This window comes from Macaca mulatta, chromosome 5 (assembly GCF_049350105.2).
Source record: "Macaca mulatta isolate MMU2019108-1 chromosome 5, T2T-MMU8v2.0, whole genome shotgun sequence".
Classification (NCBI taxonomy): Eukaryota; Metazoa; Chordata; class Mammalia; order Primates; family Cercopithecidae; genus Macaca; species Macaca mulatta.
Window position 1 is genome coordinate 42,245,161 of NC_133410.1, and position 19,130 is coordinate 42,264,290.

Sequence of the window (19,130 nt, forward strand, 5' to 3'; positions counted from 1 at the left end):
TTTGTGACCTTAAGCAAGTTAGCAATGTCCCTGTAACTCATTTTCCTTGCCAGTGAAAAAGAAATAATAATATCTATTGCATAGTATATTGTGAAGATTATGGCAATACATTCAATTGACATAATGCTTGGAATGCAGACTTCATTCAACGAGTGTTTTTTCCCAATGTTGATTGGGTTACTGATAAAATTGTACGTGATGAAATCTGCCTCTTAATGAGACTTATTATTTTGTTCAATAATTTAGTTAGATTCCCTTTCCTAATGGCTAAATCTCCAAAATCTAACAATTAGCTCCAGTGAGGAGCTCTGGTGACAAACCAAGCAGAGTCTGCTTACATTTCCAGAAACAATTCCCAACACTTCCAGAAATAATTTCGTTTTCTTCCCTCTGATAATGATATAGCAATCAATCTTGTTTTAAAAATCTGCATTTATTTTTAGTTTGAATATACAATCAATAATAAATGTTAAACTTCCTTTACTAAACTACATCAGTCATGCCAAATGGTATAGTACACGTAGTGAAAAAAGATGACTTCTATAATTTTAACCATTATTGCACACATCTACTTGTGTATGTTTCATGTGCCTCACAATTTAGGTGCTTTAATTAAAGCAACCTAATTTGGGGAAATTGCAGAATAGATGGGAAGGTAACGTTTTCTTGCTTTTGAAATCTTGTCATTATTCGGTTTCTTTGAAGCTGAACTGAAAAATTATCTAGATTCATTTGTGGAACACATAGACAAATTCAACCCCTGGCTTTATGCAAAAATTTAAAACATTTTCATTTGTGTCTTCCTTTTCATGTAATGCAAAGTACTTCCCTCATTTGGTCATGCTCTGTGTTTGCTTTTCACAGCAATTTCTATGACTTTTTTTAAATACCTGAAGGGAAAGCATACTGCAAGATAAGAGAGAGAAACCAGTAGAAAAGATAGATAAAAAACATGCAAATCATCTCCCCCTCTTTAATGCACTTGCTTCTTTTTTATGCCCTTTCTATTTCTTCAGTAGCAAACTGGAGAAAAGTCCTACACGCAAGTGATTGTATCGAGGGTCTTGGAAGAACAATGTGTTTCATGGTTACCTTATTAGAATTACCATCAGATTGTGTTTCTAGAGCAAGTTGATAAACATGAGAAAGATGTAGTCCAATAAGCCCTTTAGGCCTATGCCTGTGACTTGGTATTTAAAATCCATCTGTCTGTGATAGGCTGCTGAATAATACTGCCTGCCCCCACCCGCACCCTGCTGAAAGGTGTCCCTCTCCTAATCCCTGGAACCCGTGAATATGTTAATTTACAGTTCAAGAGACTTTGTAGATGTGATGAAGTGAGGGATCAGGGATCTTGAGATAGGGATATTATCCTGGATTACTGGATGGGCCCAGTGAAATAACAAGGTCCTTATAAAAAGGAGGCAGGCAGGTCAGAATCAGAAATGGAGGAAGGGACCATGATCCACAGAATGGGGGAACCTCTAGAAGCCAGTAAAGGCAAGACTAGGAATTCTCCCCTGAGCCTTCAAAAGGAGTTTGGGTCTACTGACACCTTGATTTCTGCCCATTGAAACCCATATAAGACTTCTAACCCTGAAATTGTAAGATAAATTTTTTGTTGTTTTAAGCTACTAACTTTGTGGTAATTTGTTACAGTGGCAATAGGAAACCAATACATTATTTATTTTAAATCTCTATGTATTTGAGAAACTTTTGGCCGGGTGCAGTGGCTCATGCCTGTAATCCCAGCACTTTGGGAGGCCAAGGTGGGTGGATCATGAGGTCAGGAGATCGAGATCCTCCTGGCCAATATGGTGAAACCCCATCTCCACTAAAAAATACCAAAAAAAGAAAAAAAAAAAAAAGAAAAAACAACAACAACATAGCCGGGTGTGGAGGCACGTGCCTGTAATCCCAGCTATTTGGGAAGCTGAGTCAGGAGAATCACTTGAGCCTGGGGTGGAGATTTCAGTGTGCTGAGATCAGACCACTGCACTCCAGCCTGGCCATAGACCAAGACTCCATCTCAAAAGGAAAAAAAAAGAAAAAAGAAAGAGAGACTTTAAAATTAATAAATCCTGTATTAGTCCCTTTAATTTTTTATTGTTTATCACATGAGTTGGGATATAGAGAGAGTCAGAACATGGCTAATAAGGTCATATAAATATTTGAGTTCTATAATTTACTTGAATCAAATACTAGCTCCATCATTTGCTAGTTGCCTGACGTTAGTCCTGTCACATACTTCTCTGTGCCTCAGGTTTTCCATTTGTAAAGCTAAGATAATAACAGTACCTACTTACTTATAGAGTTAAAGGACTCCCTACTTACAAAAAATATTAGCTTCCTGCACCAACCAAGCTTCCATAAATGGCCTCTAGCTGGTACGTCCCTGGAGTTCACTGTATTTAGGTGACACTGGGACCATGATCATTAGTACAGTCAGAGAGACATAAGAGCCAAGCCTGGAAGCCTGAGGAGGAAATGGAAATGGGGGATTTCCCTGAGGCTGTGTCCAATTTTCTCAAATTCTGAATTTTCACTGGCTTTCTTGCCCTCAGTTCTCAGTCTATTCTGGGAATTCTACAGGGACTGAAATAACTTGTCTTCATCACACTGACATTTATGAAAGAATCAGGCTGAGATGAAGTACAGGTATTTCAACCCCTAAAGTAGATTCTTACAGCATCCAAATACACTGAAAGGGACTGGCTGCATTTAGCTGATTATTCAGGTATTTTTCTTGATTTGGAAAATTGAGAAACACTTTAATCTTATATAATATTATAGATATAATATACAAAATAAAGTAGAAGGGAGAGGGCACCTTTCCCTTTAAGAGAAAGCACCGGGGTTCTTGGAGCAAAGATGAAGGGTGTTACGACAATGGTTAGTGCAGGGCTCTCTAGTCCCTTAATACTCTGATGCCATTGTTCAATATTGTAGTCCCTTTTCTTCTGGTTTTGCAACTTGAATATTTTAAGAAATAAGAGGAAAAATATTTTAGAAATTTCTCCATTTGTGAGATGTTCCTGACTTATTTACTGCCTGGCTTTTCACTGTTGTAAGCTCATAATTTTGAGATTAGAGGCTCCTGAATATGGTGATTTTGGTGTTCATCCTCATATCAGTTTTATCTATAGAGATTAGCAAAATGTAAAATGCCAATACACAGTGTTTTTGACAATATGTATAGAAGCCAAGATATTCATATTAGAAGATAGACATTTTTATTTAGTAGGAATGTGGTTACCGGGAGAGATTTCTGAATTAGATTCGAATCCCTCTTTCTTCCGGCTATGACATTTTGGGTAATAGTCATAGATGGCATGTTTGTGAAGATTTATAGTTAGCAATGTGTCTTCATATGGATTTTACATAAAATCCTACAACTCTTTTGTGTGTGAGATTGTAGCTATTCCCATACTAGAGAACAGAAAACCTAGTCCTGGAAAAGTAAATGGACTTCCTCAAATTCATGCCTCTACTATATTAGTCAGTGTTCTCCAGAGAAACAGAACCAATACAATATCTATATTTGCATAATATCTACGTCTATATATCTATGTGTGTCTCTCTCTCTCTGTATCCAGATATCTATACATAGGAAGAGATTTATTACATGGTATGGGCTCATGGGATTATGGAGGCTAAGAAGTGTCACAACCTGTAGTCTTCAAGCTGAAGATTCAGGAAAGCCAATGATGCAGTTTGAAGACCTGATTTCCAGAGAACTGATGGTGTAGATTTAAATTTGCGTCTGAAGGCATACGATTCAGAAGCACCAAGGTCAGGAGAAAATTGATGTCTCAGCTCAAGCAGCCAGGTAGAGAGAAGGCAACTCCAACCTTCCTCTGCTTTTTTGTTCTATTCAGTCCCTCAACAGATGGTATGATGACCACCTACATCAGGGAGAACCATCTGCTTCTAAATGCTCATTACAATGCAAATGCTCATCTCTTCCAGAAACACCCTCACAGACATACCCAGAGATAATGTTTAATCAGATATCTGAGCATCCCCTAGCCAAGTCAAGTTGACACGTAATATTAACCATCACAGCTACTAACTGTCAAAGCAATGCCTTCAGATTGGTTTTCTTTACATAGAAACATACTGGTTCCTAAAGAAAAGTTTGATTCAAATAATTCAACTGAGTGAGTCTCAGTTTCCTCTAATGCATGTTGCTAAAGAGGTAGATCCCAGTCATCATAATGCTACAATGAACAATATACAATAAACAAGATACAATAAAGTGTGCATGTATCTTTATGATAGAATGATTTGTATTCGTTATGGTATACACTCAGTAATGGGATTTCTGGGTCAAATGGTACTTCTGCTTCTAGATCTTTGAGGAATCATCACACTGTCTTCCACAATGGTTGAGTTAATTTACATTCCCACCAACAGTGTAAAAGCATTCTGTTTTCTCCACATCCTCACTAGCGTCTGTTGTTTCTTGACTTTTTAATAATCACCATCCTTACTGGCATGAGATGGTATCTCATTGTGGTTTTGATTTGCATTTGCCTAATAATCAGCATTTTTTTTTGGTGTGGAACATTTATTAGGTTCATTGACTTTTCAGTTAACATCTAGGCTCATTCAGTAATTGACTTGGACAAATGGATAATTCCTGAGGAAATAACTGAAATTCACTTATTTGAATGATCTGAGAGCATTGAGAAAATAGAAAACACTCTGAAGAAATCTTTGCATGCAAAGATTATGCTTATGCATTTCTGTTATGCCACAAAGTGGGCAATTGAAATTGGAGAGATTTTTATGACATCTGCTATATGCTGATATATGCTTGACTCTGTTGTTTTTTCACTATCAGAATTGATAGCATATCCCAAACAGATGTGAAGAGCAGAGTTGCCTCATTTTGAGAAAAGAGCTCAGGGCCTTATTACCCCAGTATCAGTTAGTTGTTGGTTATAAACTTTATGTTCCCACCACTTTTCTAGCTGAGTGGGCTCCATCGAGTGAGACCAATTCTCCAAAGAAGGCAGCTGAGAGCGGTTAGCAAACAACACTCACACCAGGTGGGGGATTGAGGCACTGACCTGGTGAAGGGGCCTGCGTGGAGCATCAACAAAGCTGACTATACCACCCTGAACCCCTTCCCATTCACTTGACCACCCCCTACCTCACCAACATCACCTTAGTCCAAACCACCTGCTACCACCTTGTCTACTGTGAACTCTCTTCTCAGTAGTTGTACTTCTTCCTCCCACAAGAAATAAGAAATAAAAGCATTAAGGTTGCTTTCTGAGATGTAGACTATAAGATCAAGACAAGACAAATTAGAAAATGAAAGTGGAAAGTCATACTTACAGGAGCAGAATGGCTCCCCTCAGCAAACCTAGACTGATGAGGCTGAGTGGAACAGCACACTCAAAGAAAGAACATTCCAAAGGAGTAGTTGATCAGCTAAGGAAGCTACTCAAAGGGGAATCACAGAGGTAAGCATCGAGAGAAACCCCAGAAGTCTCAGTCACTGAATACTAATAACTCATATCCTTTTGACAAATCAAAAATTCAGACATAATTTGACCTGCTGCTATTCAAGCCATTGACTCAAATCCTTTACTCCTTTGTTCTGATTCTATGCTCACCAAGAATATGGAAAGCATAGAGAATTTGAGTGGTCCTACGTCAATGACATGTTCTTTTCATTGTAAATAATAAATAGGCATTCTAGTCTTACATATCAGTATCTCGATTCAAAAAGCCAGCCAGTGGTGAATTTCCCAGCTTGTATGTCTGAGGGCCAAGACTCTGGACTATAGCAAATTTACTAGGTTGTATGGAAATTATATTTTCCCCCACCAAAAACAATGGCCACAGCAAGATCTCTGGTTCCACATGGTCTCCAGAACTTTGCCATTTCTCTATCAAGAAGTGGGAGTCTATTTCCTCTCCCCTTGAATCTGTGTGGGTTTTCGTGACTGCTTTCATGAATAGAGGGCAGCAAAAGTGATTCCAAGTGAAGGCTAGAAAGCAATAAGTCTTCCACCTGGCCCTCGTTCTTTTAGGATGTTTACCCTTTGAACCTGGCACCATGTTACAAGGAAGTACAGGACAAGGCTATGAGTAGGTGTTCTGGAAGACAGCTTCAGCTACAATCCTAGCCACCAGCCAGCATCAGCTGCCAGTCATGTGAGTGAAAGGTTCTTCAGATGATTACAGCCCCAGGCTTCTAGCTCCCCAGCTGGTGGGAAGAATAGAACAGACGGGCTGTCCTCACCTAGCCATAGCCAAATTGCAGATTCATGAGAAAAATAAATGTTGTTGATTTTTTTTTTTAAAAGAACAATTTACCTCAATAAGAGATTGGCTTTTTTGATCATTGTGTAATTATGAGGTTAAAGTTTGCCATTTGAGCTTATGAGGTTGATGACATCTGTGGATTTGGACTTTTTGTTCATAGCAATAATGGTGATGGTGCTGATATGTGTCAATAACATTTTATAATAATAATAATATTGATAAAAATATACCATTTACTGAGAGTTCATGATGCGTTAGTCTTCCTGGTAAGAGTTTTTCTATTCATTTAATCATTTAAACCTCACAAATCCCCATGAAGTAGGCACTAGTGTCTATATTGAAAGATAAGAAAACTAAGAGCGGTCAATAAACTGTCCAGGATTTTCTGGTGACTAAGGGGGAAATTCAAACCAAGTTCTGGCTTAAATGTATGGAAAAGAGGCCAGAAAATATTTATGGAGTATCTATATGTACTTGGTTATATTCTGGGTTCTTAGTTCTAATGAAAAAACTAAGTCCTTGCTTCAGTGAGTTTATGTCTTAATGTGTGTAGATAGTGAACCACTTAACATACACAATATAACATCCAGCAGTACTAGGAAAGAACTGGGTAAGAGGATAGAGGGGCTGTTTCCCATAGTGCAATGAGGGAAGGCCTGTTTGAGAAGTGACATTTAACCAGAGGTTAGAAGACAGCACAGGGATGAGTAATGGAATTTCTAGGACTGTCCCTGTGACAGCCTCTTCATGGTACATTTTGCCATTATTTTAGAACAGGGTGGTCCTTTGGTCATTTGTATTTAAGAAGATTATATAACATCTTCTTAAGGAGAGAGTAAGGACTTAGAAGGCAGACTCAGGTTCAAATTCTCGTTTTGCTCCCTTTTCCCCCCTGACTTACTTGGGCACCTTAACTTTATTTCTACATCTTAGTTTCCGTGTCTATAAAACCTGGGCCATAATCTTTACCACTATGATAAATGAAAAAGTGCATATGTAGAGTTCCTTTTGCAGTCTCTAGAACTGCATATAAATATGCAACAGTCATGTGATAAATAATTATTTTTTATAATTTGTGTCCTATAGAGGGACATAGAGAAGTTCCTTTTGATGTTTTGTGGTCCAGTTGTGAGGAGGGGAATTTGACGTAAGAAATTACCACTCACCTTCAGAACTGAATAGGGAGTATGGTTAGAATGGAAACAGATCTAGCAAATAAGCTAAGAGAGAAGCCTGGTGTGGGTAAATTCTGGTGTGGATAAAGCGGATTGACAAATCATATTAAGTGCAAGAATAAAAATTCAAGAGGTGATTTGAGAGCAAGGTGGGCAGAGATTTATTTACTCAGATTTAGTATTAAGAAGCATCTCATAATGCACATTTAACTATAGAGGTTTACAGAATATCATGGAGAGGGAGAGAGAGCATAATATATGTAAAATGTCTTGCCCTTTACAAGGCCCACAGCCCTGCTTCCAGCCGCATGTGCCTGCTATTTAAAATCGCTGTTCCCAGAGCCAGGTTGGCCCACTGCCTGATAATCAAGAAATCTGGGTCTAGTCCCAGTTTGCCTACTGACATGCTGTATTGCTTTGAGCTAATCACTTTGCCTCTTTGCCTTTTTGTATAGGAAAAATATCTATCCCTTACCCATCTCAAAGGAATCATTTTAGACTGAAAAAAAAATTTTAACATGCCCCCTGTGTGATGTAAGTGACTGATACATGTGGGACCATAATTTAGTAAAGAGGCGAACCTCTTCAATTCACAACTGTTATCTCACCAGCAATGAATTAGGCCCATAACAGTTTGTGGTTTAGTAACAACTTTATCCTGAGGAGTGGGTAGCAAAACAACGTGTGGTTCAGTGTTTCGTCTTGGCTCAGTGGAAAGCACATGGACTTTGGAAGGGTGCACATCTGAGTTCCAATTTTCTAATTTTGCTGAACATCAACTCTGTCTCCTTGTCGAGGATATGAGGATACTTACTCTTTCTGAGTCTAGGTTTCTAGATCTGTAGATACAGCAACACTATGTAAGTTATTGTGAGGAATTGATAAATGTAAAGTTATTAGTATTGTCTGCCACTGATATTCAAATGTGTTACTTTTTATTTATTAAAAAATATTGCTTAAGACCTGAATTCTTGCAGCTGTCTGGAGGCCTCTAAGTCCTCAGTGATTTGTGGACTCACTGGGGCAAGGCTAGGAGGCCATTTCAGGAGTCCTTTTTAAATCAGTGTGAGGCTAGAGCTACAAAGGCTCAGCCTGAAATAACCCACTGAATTTGCTTCTGCCTGAGGAGCTGAGCCTGCTCCGTACTGATCTTCTGTGGGGGATGGGTGGATAATAACTCTTGGCCTGAATTCCAGGGTTAGTTCCAGTGGATGTGGAAGCTCCACAATCGTCCCAAGATGAGGGGGTGACTGTACTCATTGTTGTGCTGTGGCTACTGCAGGGCGACGTGCAGGCTGAGGGCATAGGTTAGCTATTTGGTAACTCCTTAGTCTGATTTGCAGTAATTTCCATCCCTTTCCAACACATCTGCGTGTGATGCAGGTTGTTGTAAGGCTCCCAGGCATCCCTAAGATTCATCTTTTTAATAAACAGAAAGGAAAAAATGGCCTATGTTTATTACCATCTAGGTCGGCTCTCTCAGAGCTGGGAGGCTGCAGACCCCAGAGGCTTCTCAGTGCTGTCTCAGATGCTTCCATCTTTCATACGCTATTCCCATGGTAACCCTCAGGAAGGGAGAAGAGGGACAGCCATTAGAGGCTATTTTTAGACTTCTGGCCAGATGCTTTGACAAATCTATTGAGGGAAGGAAAATGTAGCAAATGTAGGAGAGGAGGATTTTTTTTTTCTTTTTTTTGCCAAAGACAATATCATTTAAAATTCATATAAAACTGGAAAAGACCTTGAGAAATCATTCAACTTATCACTCTACCTCTAGAAAGACCTACTTCCAAATCATACAAAAATTGTACAATAAAATCTTTTTTAAGAACATTTTACTGAATAATGTATTTTAATTTATAACCTACTTTCTACCCCGAATTTGCCCCATATTCAGCCTCAGTCTCCTGAGCAAGGGAACTGGCAATGAGACTGAGTATAATGGCTCAAAATGTGGACTACACAACCCTGGGGGAACTGTTTGTTTAGAATATGCTACTAACGGCCCTGCCTAAGTTTGTGCAGTGTGCATCTTGTACAACTACACCCACTGGTCCTTCTTTACTTATCATTTTGAAATGTAAACCAGGTTTAGTGCAACTCCTTCTATCCTTCTTAAAACCCTTTAGGGATTTCTCGTTGGTCTAGGGTAAAAAACCCAAGATCATTAAAATACAACATGCCTATAAAATACAACATGGTATCAACCCTTCATATCTATCTAGAATCACTTAATACCATTCTGTTTTTCCCTTCTTGTGTATCAAGAAACAAACTTTGAAGAGTGTCAAACACGTTATCTTCCTCCCATTTTAAGATCTTTGTACTTGCATGAAATACTTTTCCCCACTCTCTACCTAATTTCTTTGTTAAATTCTATTCTTCCAGATTAACCTCAAATATCAGAAAATAGTTCTTGATCTCTAAGAAAAGAAGAGAAGGTACCCAGGCACTATGCTTTCCTAATTACTTCTGCATTTCATTAATAGTACCTAGTAGCTTGTAATTCTATATTTATGTGACATTTTGGCTTTCTATTACTTTTAACTATGAACTCCATGTTGATATGGAATTATATTATTTGCTCACCATTATATACCTAGTGCTTAATACTGTGTTTGGCAAACAAATTATTCTAATTACTGAATGAATGAGTAGCCGTTATTTTGTGCTCTAATATTGCTATCTTTCTTTAGGTTTGGAAAGTTCTCTGTTATTATGTCTTTGAGTAAACTTTCTACCCCAATCCCTCTCTCTTCACCTCCACTTTAAGGCCAATAACTCTTAGAGCTAGCTCTTTGAGGCTATATTGTAGATCCTATAGGTGTGCTTCATTATTTTTTATTCTTTTTCTTTTGCCTCCTCTGACTATGTATTTCAAATAGCCTGTCTTCAAGCTCACTAATTCTTTCTTCTGCTTGATCAATGACGCTGAGAGACCCTGCTGCATTCTTTAGTTTGTCAACTGAATTGTTCAGCTTCAGAATTTCTGCTTGATTCTTTTAAATTATTTCAAACTCTTGGTTAAATTTATCTGATAGAATTCTGAATATCTTCTCTATGTTATCTTAGATTTTGTTGAGCTTCCTCAAAACAGCTATTGTGAATGCTTTGTCTGACAGGTCACTCTGTAATTTGTCACTGGTAACTAATTTTAATTCATTTGATGACATGTTTTCCTAGATGCTTTTAATGCTTATAGATGTGTGTCAATATGTGAGCATTGAAGAGTTAGGTATTTATTCCAGCCTTTGCAGCATGGGCTTATTTGTACCCATCTATCCCGAGAAAGCTTTCCAAGTATTCAAAGGGAATTGAGTGCTGTGATCTAAATCTTTGGTCACTGTAGCCATATGTGCATCAGAGAGCATACCAATGCCAGGAATGCTGTGACTCTTGCAAACTTTGCTGCTTAACCCTTGCTATATGTCTCTTGGCTGGGCTGAATTCTTTCTTCTAAGTTAAATAAGAAATGAGGATTGCTGCACTTCCTGATAACAGAAATAAACCCAACTATACAAGGTAAACCAATTTTAAACAAAGGGACTAAGAAGATGCAATGGGGAAGTGTTAGTTTCTTCAATAAATGATGTTGGGAATACTGAATATCTACATGCAAAAGAATGAAATTGGACCCTTATCCTATACCACATACTCAAAGTGGATTAAAGATCTAAGTATATGACCCCAAACTGTAAAACTCCTAGAAAACATAGGGGAAAACTCCTTGATATTACCCCTGGCAAGAAATTTTTTGAGTTTTGGATATTTCCCCCAAAGACAAGTAATACAAGGAAAAATAAACAAGTGGGACCACACAACTCTAAAATGCTTCTGTACGGCAAGGAAGATTATCGACAAAATGAAAATGCAGTTAATTGATTGGAAGACAATATTTGTGAGCCATATATAGATAAGGGGTTAGTATCCCAAGTAATTAGGAACATAAATAACTAACTCCATAGCCAAAACCAAATAATCCAATTTAAAAAATGGACGAATGACCACAATAGATATTTCTCTGAAGAAGACACACAAATAGCCAAGAAAGATCTATACAAGTGCTCAACATCAATAATATCAAAACCACAATGGGAAGTGCAAATCAAAACAATAAGATATCCCCTTACACTTCTTAGAATGACTGCTATTAAAAAGACAAGAAACAGCAAGTGTAGCACATGTGTGAAGAAAAGGGAACAATCGTACACTGTTGGTGGGAAGTAGATTACTGTAGCCATTATTGACATTATGAATATTCCTAAAGAAATGAAAAACAGAACTATCATGTAACCCAGCAATCCTCATTCTGGGTATATACTCAAAGGAAATGAAATTACCAACTCTTAAATATATCTGCACTCTCAGGCTTATGTTTATTGCATCATTATTTACAATTGCCAAGATATAGGTACAACCTAAGTATCCTTTAATGGATAAATGAATAAATAAATTGTGGTGTATATATAAACAATGAATATGATTCAGCCTTAAAAATGAAACAGATATTGCTATTTGTGATAACATAGATGAACCTAGGGAATATTATGCTAAGTGAAATAAGCCAGGCAGACAAAGAAAAATACTGCATGATCTCACTTATATGTGGAATCTGAAAAACAAACAAGCAAACAAACAAACAAACAAAAGCAATCTCAAATACACAGCAACAGTTGAATGGTGGCTGTTAGTGGTTGGGGTAGAAGGGGAGAGGGGGATATAATAGGGAGATGTTCTATGTACCACATGAGGATTATAGTTAATAATATTGTATTACATACTCACAATTTGCTAAAATAATAGGTTTTAGGCACTTTTACCCAAAAAAATGTAACTATGTGGAATAATATATATATTAATTTACTTGACTGCAGTAATTATTTAACTCCGTATATCAAAACATTATATTATATATCTTAAGTATGTACAACTTAAAAATATATAATATATTTCCAAATTCCAGGAAGCTTTTTAAAATGTAGATTCTGAGTCAGTAGATCTGGAGTGAGGCCTGTGATTCTGCATGTCCAATCTGTATCTAACTAGCTCTAGAACTTGGCTCTACATTAGAATCACATTAAAACTTAAAAAAAAAAATCGCAATTCAGAGGCCCCACCCTGGTGATTCTTACTTAATTGGTATGGGCTTGGCCTAGGATTTGGGGATTTTCAAAGGCTCCCCAGTTTATTCTAACATTTAACATTCTTGAGATCCACTGATTCCAGACAAAGCTCATCCTCAACAACATGTAAAGGGATATCCATGTGATCTCATACATTAGGTAACATCCAATGTGGCTACCTGATAGGGGTCATCTTATTAGTATTTTGAAAATGCGTGTGTCTTAGAGACACAGAAGGGTGGTATACATGGTTTGTTCTGTAATCAGAGAGAATCTTACATCAGTTGGTTAACATGGCAGCAGGTTGGTCCAATCTTAAATTTTTCCACTTTGACACATCTGGGAAAAGTATTTCATAACAAATAATTCAAAAATAAATGCACCTATTTGAAGTAGTGGACCATTTTGGTAGAAAACTAATGCAGTAACAGTAGTTTTTGTATTCAGAGGAAAATGCATAATTACACAGATAATATGATGAGAAAAAAGAAAACTTCGGTGCTCTTCTGAAAGCTGCAGCATCTGTAGTGGGTTTCTGTGCCTTGCTTGCCCATACCTATTAATATGAAGAGGAGCTATAGACCCTAGGGCATTTGGTTACTCCTTCTAAAGATCAGTGTTTCTAAATCAAAACATAGTAATAATTTCCTTTTTGTCATCAATTGCACTGATTTTTTTCCACTGACTTATATATTTTTTTAATCTTAAAAAATTCCATGATGTGAAGTGCAATATTTTTCTCTGCTTAACTTAGAATAGGAGTGTGTTGCAAGTCCTACACTAGTTTTTTTTTTTTTTCACATTTTTCTTTCTTAATCGTCTCAGCAAACTTGTTAGGTAGCTATTGTTATTATCACATTCTCATCACTGTCATCACAAATGAGAACACTGAGACAATAGTTCATTAGCTTCCCAAAGATACACAGGTGGCCAGTGGCAGAGCTCAGGTATATCTGATTTTCAAGTTTATGCTCTCCTTTTTTAAAATTTTAAAATTTTTATTTTTATTTTAAGTTCTAGAGTACATGTGCAGGATGTGTGGGTTTGTTATGTAGGTAAACATGTGCCATGGTGGTTTGCTGCACCTATCTACCCATCACCCAGGTATTAAGCCCAGCATGCATTAGCTGTTTTTCCTAATGCTCTCGCTCTCCCCACCACACCCTCTGACAGGCCCCAGTGTGTGTTGTTCCCCTCCCTGTATCCACATCCTCTCATTGTTCACTTCCCACTTATAAGTGAGAAGATGTGGTGTTTGAGAAGATGTGGTGTTTGGTTTTCTGTTCTTGTGTTAGTTTGCTAAGGATAATGTCTTTCAGCTCCATTCATGTCCCTGCAAAGAACATGATCTCATTCATTTTCATGGCTGCATAGTATTCCATTGTGCATATGTACCACATTTTCTTTAACCAGCCTATCATTCATGGGCATTTGGGTTGATTTCATGTCTTTGCTATTGTCAATAGTGCTGCTGTGCTCTCTTTATCTTAGTAGGAAATTGGCAGCATATACCAAATCCAGTCTTCAGAAATATTGGTCCACGTGGTCTTTAAAAGCATTTATAGTTAGGTGTCACCATTTATAAATCAGAAAATTTCCTATAAAAATCCAGAATTTAAGTTTCTATATAAAATAATTATGTGTGACCACACTGAAGTCACATGCCTGCAAGACAACAATTGCCTAAGTTGTGTAACATTTCTCTATTTAGATGCTATTCTTAATCTTTCCCTAGTATTTCTTTTACTCTTTACCTGCTTCAGCATTTATGATACCAGCTTAATCCCTCCAGGGCTCTAGGTTTTCAACTTAACCTCTACACTCTATTGAGGAAAGAAATGACTCTTGCATCTTTATTAAATTTTATCATCCAAAAAATCCTCTCTCCATGAGGTGGAGAATTTTGTATTGGCATCTTTATGACATTGGACCTTTGGAGTCCAATTTGCATCTTGGCAGAGTGGTCTGACTTCTCTGCATACAAAGTGGTGGAACTAGTGTCCTACTGGCTTGCTTTAGTATTTAGCTGTCCAGAATTGTTTCCAAAGGTTTGACTCCACAGGAGTTCTGCAAATCGTGTGGTTGTGCTCTAAAAAATTATAGCTTTGTGAAGACTCATGTATCCCATGGTCTCATAGTATAGTTGTGTTTTGTTCAGTTTCCTTCAACTAGGACTGTGATAAGGAAGAAGAGAAGCTTTCTTATTGATTTCAGGACCTACTTGGTATGGCTCTTCAGCACACATTAGCAGTGCTGGGCAGGGTTTCCCAGGAAAGCAGTCACTGATGTCTGAAATGTAGAAAAAGATTCTCACACAGGACAGTCTTCATCTTGTTTTTGAGCGCTGCTTACCTCCACTCCTGTGTCTGATTCCTTGTTTCCTTTTTATACCTGGCTTTGACCCACCGTTCACTTTGGCGTTGGTTTCTGTGGACTCCCATTCTGGAATATTTACTTTTTTTATTTCTTGTGGCAGAGCTTTCTCACTACATGTGGGAGCCCTGTCATTCAACAGAGCCCTTGAACATATGTTATGCTACTTAAACCTTAGAAAAATCCCATGATATAGGTCTTGTTATTCCCAGGAAATTGTTGCTCCAAAGATGATACAATTTGATAAATTGATAAGTGGAAGAATTTTAACTAGCTAAATGCTAATGTTGACTATTCTGTGGCATAAACTTTAGGTTTATGAAACAGATATAGTGATTGAGTAATGTCTACGAAGCATAAGAAAAATATTTCAGTCATTTATTGTTTTACCACATGGCATCCCATGTGAGACGTCATCAATTTTAACATTAGCCATTACTTGATATGCTACTGAGAAAAGGAAAAAATTAAATTATATCATACAAATTATATTGATTGTTATCTGTATCCCAATTACAGATGTTGTAACTTAAAAGGATAAGTCTTTGAATTGATAAATGAGTTCACTCAACTTTTATTGCATGCCTTTAATGCAATTGTTAATTGTCTTAAAATCATAAGACACAAGAAAGTAAAAGTAAACATTCTTACAACTCAATGTTTTCCCTTCAGCAACCATCAACTGACCTAGAATTTGACCGTGTAGTGATTTATACCACCTGCCTTCGTGTGGTTCGGACAACCTTTGAAAGATGTGAACTGGTTAGAAAGATTTTCCAAAACCATCGCGTAAAATTTGAAGAGAAAAACATAGCCCTGAATGGTGAATATGGAAAAGAGTTAGATGAACGATGCCGACGAGTTTCCGAAGCACCTTCCCTCCCTGTTGTGTTCATTGATGGCCATTACCTTGGGGTAAGTACGCTGCCCAGGAAAGTCTTTTTCATAGAACCCAATCAGGGCGGATAGAAATCTATAACGATCTATAAATTTGCAGCATAACTACTGGAACACTTGCTGGCTTTTTTGGAGCTCAAACCAAAGGGATTGGAGCACTTATTTCTGTCCCAGACAATGAGCTGCCACAGTGCTCCTCCCTGAAGAAGTACAGTGAGATAAAATCAGCAAGAAACTGCATTTTTGAATATAAATAAATGTTTAAAAATATTCAGTTGACTTCAGTTTTGCATTGTGAAGCTTAGCATGTGAGATAAAGACTGCATTTTTAGTGTAGGCAAGAAAAATGGATATATATATATATATGATATATATTTATAAATTCTCATATATGGCATTATCAATCAGTTTCCTACCTAATGAACCTCAGATGATAGTCCTGAAATGAAATCAATAAGAAATGGGGCCTGGAGCCAGGATTTGATCCACTTGTTTAAAATTATTTTTGACTTGGGTAATGCAGCAGTTGGAGACATAAATTCAGGCTTATGGAAAGCAGAGAGAACTCCCAGAGCAGCAGCAGAACATGCCTGTTTCATTTCTCTTTGAATAATACTGCTAGTGTAGTTAACTCCCATTGATCTGTGAACATCCTGTGGAAGAAGCCTACAGAGAGGGCTCCAGAGAGTACACTTTGGAAAGGGTGAGAGCAAAGAGCCAAGGGGCACCGGTAACCAGTTTAGGGGCTGACTACATGATCACTTATCACAGAATAGAGACCGTCAAACCACAGATGGATCCTTGGATCTTGGTTTCATTTAGCATCTGGTCTTAACCTTCATTTCTCAGAGAAGGTTATAAAAATCTAGAACAGGAGATGCTCACATTTTGTTTCAGGGAATCAATCTGTGTTTTAATATCCTGTCATTTTATAAAAAAGATAAATGCAGAGAAGCTGTGATCAAATAGCGATGACATTATGTGATTGTGCTTTTAACCAGAGCTGGACACACACTACATTCTGTAGTAGAGGAATGCTAATTTGAAGTATTGATCCCTTTTTTGATGTATTTCAACACATACCCTTAGGTTGCAGAAAATTACAGCAGCAGTAATAATCATGTTAAAAAATACATAATAATATAATAATAACACTCTAGTGCACTCACAGCTTTGCATCTATCGTTTCATATAATCCTCAGGGTAGTCTTAGAAATCAACTTTCATATGGCGTACTGGTTAAGAGCAAGCACTGGGGTCAGACAGACCTGTTTTAAATCCCTGCCCTGACACTTACCCTATGACTCTGTGCTTTGGCTTTCTCGTTTGTAAAATGAGAATGAGAATACAACTTACCTCATAGGCTGATTTGTGAGAGTATTGAGCTAATACATATTAAGCACTTGGTTCCTGTACCTGGAACAAAGTATGTTTTTAGGAAATATGAACAGTTATCCCTGTTTTGCAAAAGAAAACATTCATTTCTTTGCTCCAAGTGACAGAGCTGGCTAAGTGGCAAGGCCAGCACTCAAAGTTATGTCTGTCTGACTCCCCAAACCCTTGCTCTTTGGCACATCACCTCAAGGAAAGGGATCTTTGCCTGTTTGTTGGTATAGTTTTGGGACCTCAAACAGGGCTTAATGCAAAGTAAGTGTTCAAGTGAACATATGTTGAATGGATGGATGAATTATGCTATATTTCCTCATCATGTTCTTTCCTTCTCTCTCTAAGACATTCTTTAATAAAGAAGGGATCTGATAAACTCAACCACACTAGGGAGAAAACATAACTTGTAAGGGCTATGAATATTTGCCTTTTTTAACTTGGGAAAATGTCTGACAACGTAAGACATTTCCCATTGTGAAATTTCAACTTCTGTGCAACTGCACGGTTAAAATTAGTGGGCAACTGCCTTCAATGCACAGGTATAAAGTTGGCTGTTCTTATTCAGAAGCCAAACTGCTTATCTTCTCACTACTTCTGAGATAATCTGAGAGGCTGTAATGCCCGTCCGGCTATTTGCCCTTTAGTTTGAGGAATCTCACAGGAAGGGTGAAACAGACAAATGAGATAGGGGGCATGCTTCTTTCCCAGTTGCTTTTTTCTGTGATCACTTTATTTACACACATGGTAGCCTAGGGGAAGAAATATCACACAGGTGCTACCTTGCTGTTTCTGTAATTTAAGCTAAAGCTCCAAACCTAGAGTCCAGAAACAGACTCTTTTTTCCCCCTCTTTTTTCGCTTATGAAAGGAAAATTACTTCTAAATCTTTAATTCAAAATGGCAAACACTCCAAAACAACACATTCCCCTCCTATTAAAATAGCCTGCTTATTTAAATTGCAATGCACTTAAATGGAATACATTGCTTGAATTATAGGGCCCTTTTCCTGCACTATGCATGCATCTGAAATGGAAGGATGCCCTCTGCTGGGTTTTGACACCTGGTGAAATGTAATTTTAAGGGAGGAAAAGAAGCTGATGTTGGTAATTTCCTTAACATCTGTGGTGTTTTAAACAGACACATGAAACCATTTGATTTAGTTTAAATTTAGATGGGTGAGAAAAATCAAGATTTGTGAATCATCTGCACAATACAATTTCTTTATAGGAAGGAGACAGAAAAATAGAAAAACAGACAGAAACAGCCAGAGAATGAGGTAGACAGAGACAGAAAGTGAGGCATCTGGAGGCAGACTGGGGGACATGGGACGGAGAACAAGAGAACATTTTGTAGCTCCCTTTGCATTACTGTCAGTGTTACCCAACCCAGGGTGGGTGGTGCCAGAGGAATTTAGTTATCTTCATTAAAGTGAAAATAACAGAGTTTAATGGACAACAAGAATTACAAGGACACTAAGCTCTTTTTTTCCTGATGTCTCTCTTCCCCAACCAAACTGAAAAATGAAGATGGAAGCAATAAAACAGTCAAGGAAAAAAAGTACTTTAGAAGATAAATCTACACTGCCCTTGGATACTCCATGGTAGGGGGCAGGGGAGCAAATTCAGTTTGGAACTTGCTTAAGGCAACTGTTTCATTATTTTGCATTAGAAAATTTTTTTACACAAAAAAGATTGTGTTCAAATAGTTACAACATAAATTACCTTAGAAATGCCAGTAGCATATAAATTAGAAATAGTGGCCCATATGGACCAATCATAAGCCTCCATGGTAGAAATCCACAAAACCCACATTGGAATGGAGCAATAAAACATAGAATGAACCTAAGTGGGGTCTCTGGTGACAGAGAGAGGAATAGAAGGGCCATTGATACAGAC

At 37.6% G+C, this 19,130-nt stretch overlaps 1 protein-coding gene across 1 annotated transcript in view; it reads left to right on the forward strand.

Moving 5' to 3' along the window:
* GRXCR1 (glutaredoxin and cysteine rich domain containing 1) overlaps positions 1-19,130 on the forward strand; it is a 137,787-nt gene that overhangs the window by 54,601 nt on the left and 64,056 nt on the right. Inside the window, 1 exon segment of the mRNA NM_001194126.2 lies at positions 15,626-15,868. Coding sequence (NP_001181055.1) covers positions 15,626-15,868 — 243 coding nt within the window.